This window comes from Tenrec ecaudatus, chromosome 12 (assembly GCF_050624435.1).
Source record: "Tenrec ecaudatus isolate mTenEca1 chromosome 12, mTenEca1.hap1, whole genome shotgun sequence".
Lineage (NCBI taxonomy): Eukaryota > Metazoa > Chordata > Mammalia > Afrosoricida > Tenrecidae > Tenrec > Tenrec ecaudatus.
The window spans coordinates 125234800-125240905 of NC_134541.1; the positions used below are offsets into that span (position 1 = coordinate 125234800).

A 6106-nucleotide genomic window follows, 5' to 3' on the forward strand; every position below is an offset into this window, starting at 1 on the left:
CACACACACACAAAGTGTATTGTGCTACATGAAGAAGAACAAAGCCATTGGAGAAAACCCAAACCCGTCAACTCTGAATTCTCCATGAGCTCTCGAAGGAAGTTGACCATTCTCTTTTGGGTCCAGGAAGGAGGGCTGGGATGGCGTTCATTAGCAGTTTGGGTCGCAAGGCACAGAAATCTAACCTGAATCTCAATACAAAGGGGAATGTGTTATAAAGATACAGGAGAGCAAATGCTTTGAAAATGATTAGGGAAAAGAATGTACGGATGTGCTTTAAACAATTGATGTATGTATATGTGTGGATTGTGATAAGCGTTGTATGAGCCCCTAATAAATGTAAAAAATAAAATAAAATAAAGATACAGGAATCAAAGGGCAGAAAGATCATTGGTAGTATGGATTGAATCGGGTTTTCCCCCCAAAAAAATGTGCGCTAAAATTTAACTCTTATAACCGGTGGGCACATGGTGTCTGTTGTCGGTGGCGAGACCATGTCAGTGTGGCTATGTCTTCAAACAAACACCGTTGAGATATGACAAAGGAGAAGCCCGGGACGGGAGAAGACAGACGCCATGCCACAGGAAGACTGCGCAGAACCAAGTAACCAGAAGCCGAACAGAGAGGAAGATTGTCCCCAGCGCTGGCCGGGAGAGCCCTCCCCCAGAACCAGCGCCTGGAAGATGGACATCTTGCCTCCTTTATTGTGATGTTCCCCACACTCGAGGTTCTGTTTCTTTGGGTTTGGAGTGTAGTCTGAGCATCACACACTTTTACAACTTCTGCACGGCTCGGAATGTGCAGTCAAGGTCAAGAACAACTCGTTCGTGCACCGCTTTCAGACTCAGTGTGCCCACGAGAATGCTGGTGGCCGTTCAGGTCCACCGACCGCCCCACGGGAGAAAGCTGTGGCAGTGGACACGGGGCAAATCGACTCTCTCCCGTGAGTCTCTGATTTGGACTCCACTCACTGGCACACTGTGGGGGAAGCCGGCCCCCCACAACTAATCACAGGTCCAGTAAGCGCAACTGTACGGTTGAGAAACTTAAAGATTACAGTAAAGTCATAGACAATGAGAGAGAGAGGAGAGAGAATATAATAAAGGAGGCAGACACATGTCATGGTAGCATGCTCACCTCCTGGACGGCCATGATCTCAGCAGCCAGGTCCGCACACAGCACGGGCCGAGAGGGCAGGGGAGAGAATGAGTTATTGCTAACCAAGGCTTATCTGTCTTTTTAGGGGGTGTGATTACAGGTAGCCCCACACGTCACAGGAAGGGGCTGTACAACAGGCCATAGGAGCAATAGGAGGGGATGTACAATGGGCATAAGCGTAGCAGGAAGGGGATGAGCTAGGGGTGTACATGTGACAAGAAGGGCAGCCCCCAGATTCATGATGGAGGCCTAACCTTGGTCCCCTTGAGTGGGCTTGTCCTCCCTGGGCTCTCCTTCAGAGAAACAATCTACTACTGTCCTTATCCGAAGGCAGCGGGCCCTCCTTGCTGTGGGATCAACAGTGGTGACTGCTTGCTCTGGATGGCTGATAACCCTTAGGGAGAATAACCCCTGACCTACTTCTGTTGACCTCCAAGTGTACAGTCATTTGCCACGTGTCGCAAGCAGCTAGGTTTGGCATATGTTTGGGGGAGACAACTTGGGAGAATCTTTGGGTCGGGTTGGGTGGGGCCTGAGCGTCTACATTCTCCAGTGCTCTTGGGGATTGCAGGTGCTGACCCGGATGCCTGAAAGCACCCTCTGAGTGGCAGGATTCCGGCGCAGTGCTATCCAATGGGATTTTCTATGAGCATGGAAACGCTTCAGCACCATCAGCAGCCACCTGCGTTTATGGAGCACCTGAAATTAGGGAGATGGATTAAGTAAATATCTAACAGAATCTCGTTCGAACGGAATTGATTTAAAGAGCCAGATATTGGCTCCTCTACTGGGTGGCTCCGGTCTAGCAGACATCAACCAGAGGGTGGGCATCGTGGAATCACCTGTGGGATTCCGCAATTGGCTTCATACTTTGCCGTCCCTCCACCCTTCGCCCGGAGATGGTGTCACGCGTGGTGATCTTATTGACCATGAGTCACTGAGTCCCGAATCATCCCCAATCTCAGCAGCCTAAACCAGCCACGTTTCTTCCCTTTCCCTTGGACATCTGTTTGGGCCGGGCTCGGAAAGCTCATCTCTGCTCTCCTTGGAAGCCGCGGAAGTGGCTGGAGGCGTCTAACACAGCGGTTCTCAACCTGTGGGTCGCGGCCCCCGTGGGGGTCGAATGACCCTTTCACAGGGGGGCCCCCGATTCATCACAGCAGCAAAATGACAGTGTGAAGTAGCAACGACACTCATGTTATGGTTGGGGGTCACATGAGGCCCTGTATTCAAGCGTCGTGGCAGGAGGAAGGCTCAGAACCACTGGAACAGTCCAGGGGAGGGGAAACGGACTGAGTGTGTTTGCAGAGCTGTGTTAAAGCTGCCACAGAGCGATGGGTGAAGAAAGAAGATAGACGACCATTTGGGGGTTTACTCTAACCTCATCGGGGTTCTGCGTGTTCCATGAGGCTCCGGGGCCTGGGAGCCTCTCCATGCCCCCTCCCCCCAATGCAGAACCTGTGCACCTCTAAACGGGGCCACCGGCACAGACGCAGGCTGCCCTGCGACCTTTTGTCAGGTGAAAACATGCCAATGTATTCTCCTCCCCACGGTCTGTGACTGTCGTTTTGCTAAACAGCATCTTAGCATCTACTGGAAGTGACTGTGGTGCTCAGGGACCGTGGCCGACCAGGTGCTTCTGTCCTTGCCCCGCCCCACCTGGTCTTCCACCTGCGTGGCTGCTGTGACTTTGAGTGGATAACCTCTCTCTCTTTCTCTCCCCCGCTCATGAGTGAGTCAAAGGAGCCCGTCTCTAAAAAGGCGCTGCAAAGCAGGCTCCCTTGCACGCTCCCTCAGTTTCCCCATGTGAGGACTCTTCTGCCCCCATCCTCAGCGCCAAGGGACAGGAAGGAACAGAGGCGGCAGGTGTTTGGGGTCTCGCCTCCCAGGCAGCCTCCGACTGCACTGGGAGCTCAGTGATGCGAAGACCAGGAGACTTGGCCTCCTGGCTGGTATGGGGAAGGCTAAGTCAGGCAGGTGAGCGGGTGTGTGGCCTGCAGGCGGGCCGGGTATGACGAGGGGAGGTATGGGAAACAGAAAGATGTCTCCCTGAAATTTATGTCAGACTTAGGACACTGCTTGCAACGTACGGTATATGATTGTCAAGCTCCCTCCCTGCAGACTCCAGCCATGCAGAGCAAGCAACCACCCTTGGTTCTCCCACAATAATGGGGCTCCCTCCCTGCTGTCAGGGACAGTGGATCGCTTCTCCTGAAAGCTTGGGCTAAGGAGTCTCCAGCACTAGGGCAACCAAGGTTAGGCCGCCATCGTGAATCGAGGGTCTGCCCATCTTGTCACAAGTATATCCTTAATCCCTCCCCTTCCTGTAGCGTATATACACCTAGATCACCCCCTCCCATTACCGTATTGCCTATAGTACAACCCTTTGCTGTGACGTAGGTCCTCACCTGTAATTAGGGGGCTTGCACGTCCTCAGAGAATATATAAGCCTTGGTTAGCAATAAATCTCTCTCTCTCCACGTGGACTACCAAGGGAGGCTGAGGTGAGCATGCTACCATGGAATGTGTCTGACTCCATTGTTTCCGTCTCTCTGCTCTCTCTTGTGCTCCCTATGACCTTACGATAATCTTGATTTATTATTGTTGTGCAAGTGTGCCTACTGCACCTGTGCTGACGTGTTAGGGGTTGGCTTCCCTGACAGGGAGGCAGTGGGCAGGACAGACATGGTGGACAACACCCGAAGAACAGGTAGCACCAAGCCCCATGGGGCTCAGACCCCAAGTGAGCCGAGTCTCCATCGCCTCTTCTTGGGCCTGGGGGCCTGGCTACGGGGTAAGACTGAGTTCAGCTGGCCCCACCTCACCCCAGGAAACGCCTCCTGACCGCAGTGACCACATCCCCTCGGGTTGTCTTGGAGACGCTCTGTGGGGGCGGGGGCGGGGTGGGGACTTGGGGCAGAGTTGCCAAGCAACAGGTGGTCTCCTCCCTTCCGCCTTCTTTGAAGGCGGGGTCCCCTCACCCCTTTTAGGAAACCGCCCCCAGTGCCCTCCCGGCATGGTAGACAGGTGCCACTCGGAAGAGTGCGAGAGGACCCGCGGAGCTGGCCCCCAGAGCTGACCCACTGTGCGGTGACTCCAGGTGGACAGGGGAGTGGGCAGGGGCAAACGGGCGGTGGCAGCCAGAGAGACGGGGGACAGGTGCAGGGTGGCATTTGAGACGCAGGGTGACAGCAGAACAGGGGGCAGACCAAGCCCACGAGAGTGTATGAGAGGGCGCAGGTGGTCTGAGGACGGGAGAGGGGGTCGGTGGAGGGGCAGGGCCTGAAAGGCAGGGCCCATGTCTTCACCCACCACTTCCTCCCTCCTCAGAGCGGGCGTAAACAGGAAGACGGGTGCCTGGGGCCCTGCAGTTCTGTCCAGGAGGGAAATGGGGTATCCAGAAAGGGGCTGGGGAGTCTGCGCAGTGGGGGCTGGTCGAGCGAGGCCTCCGCGTGTCCTGTTGCTCTGGGCTCCACGAGACTGTCTCTTGCCTCTTCTGGGTGGCCTGTCGCCACTGTCTCTGCCAGGGTCTGTCTCTCTCAAGTTAGACTCGGCCCCTCTCGCTGTTTGGGGATTTGCTGTCTCTCTGCTGGTGATGCCAAGTGGGCTCACTTGACCCCTGTGTCTCCCAGATACCTTCAGCTGCAGAGCCGCCTTCGGGGCACATGGAGGGGCCGCCTGCGTCCGAGCCTGCCTTGTGGCCCCCGCTGCCCTGCGGGCCCTGCATCCCCATCATGCTGGCCCTGGCCTCTCTCGCCGCCCTTTTCCTGGTGACCACAGCGGTGCTGGCTGAGCGCCTCTTCCGCCGCTCCCTCCGTCGCCGTCACCGTCATCAGGCCTACTACCATCCTCCGACGCTGGTCTGGCGCCCAGGAGGAGAGCTGTGGATCGAGCCCACGGGCACCCCCCGAGAGCGCTCTGAGAACTGGTATGGCTCGACAACCCACCTGCTGATGGACCAGGGCCCAGAGCCTCCCGCCCCCGGGAGCACCTTGGAGGCCCGAGCCACGGCACCCCCTGTCCCTTCCACCCCACAGCCCCCGCCCAGCTCCATGGTCTCGCAGCCGCCACCCCAGTCCCCCAGCCCCAGCACCTTCTGGGTGCCCCCGCCTTGGGAAGAAAGGCCCCACAACCCAGGCATGGTGAGCTGGGCTGGACCTGAGCCGAGGCCAACGGGCAGTGAGTACCCGGCCAGCCCTCAGGCCCAGAGGCCTCGTCGGCCAGGGAGCCCTGAGCCGGACTGGGGCCTTCAGCCCCGGGTCACTCTCGAGCAGATCTCCGCTTTCTGGAGGCGTGAAGGCCGGACCAGCACAGGCTTCTAGAGAACTGGCTACTGTTTCCCAGACACCCCCGAGGAAGGCCCTACTAAAGGGCTGACGCCTGGGGCCATCCTAGGTCCTTTACTTCTGGACCTCGGTCCCCTGGGGCCTGGACAGTGGACAGGCTGGGTGTGGCAGAGCCTGAGCAGCAGGGGAGGTGTCCCGGTCCTTCCGTTTGGCTGCCCGAAGCTGTCGCTTGTGGAATGGGAATAGGGTGGCCAGAGCCGCGGAGACCATATTCCGGCTGAAGAGACCTCGAGGTGCTAGACAGGCAGGAAGCGGCTCCAGCATCGGCAGCGGCTTCTGTCTTTCTTCTGTCTGCACCTAAGGTCCCCACAGTCAGAGCCAAGGTCTCCCAGACGCTGAAGAGCCGACCGAGGTGCTCATGACAAGCGCCGGCGTGTTCGTTGGACACATTCACGTATGGAGGGGAGGAAAAGAGACTGGCGCTGACCCATGAACTTGATGAAGTCCGCAACATGACCAGGCACAGGGACAAGTGCGGTCAGGGCCCCTGGATTGCAGGAGTGGTAAGGGCTCCTCTTACCTGTTGGTGGGAGTCGACACCGAAGCCCATCAGGCTGTCTGCCTGCCTCCTAAGGCCTCCCCCGCGCATCGCGCATCTCAGA

At 57.2% G+C, this 6106-nt stretch overlaps 1 protein-coding gene across 1 annotated transcript; it reads left to right on the top strand.

Annotated features, from left to right (window-relative positions):
* Window positions 1-3883: 3883 nt before the first annotated feature.
* Window positions 3884-5480, top strand: C12H16orf54 (chromosome 12 C16orf54 homolog). The gene is made up of 2 exons (XM_075528129.1): window positions 3884-3952; window positions 4791-5480. Exons 1-2 carry the CDS (start codon window positions 3884-3886, stop codon window positions 5478-5480), a joined length of 759 nt encoding a protein of 252 aa, XP_075384244.1.
* The last annotated feature ends 626 nt before the right edge of the window (window positions 5481-6106 follow it).

What these genes read in the sequence shown, in the direction of transcription:
- C12H16orf54 (XM_075528129.1), top strand. Translation starts at nt 3,884, where the DNA reads ATGGGGCTCAGACCCCAAGTGAGCCGAGTCTCCATCGCCTCTTCTTGG. An exon ending in CCTGGGGGCCTGGCTACGGG is followed by an intron (nt 3,953 to 4,790) that starts GTAAGACTGAGT and finishes TGTGTCTCCCAG; the next exon opens with ATACCTTCAGCTGCAGAGCC.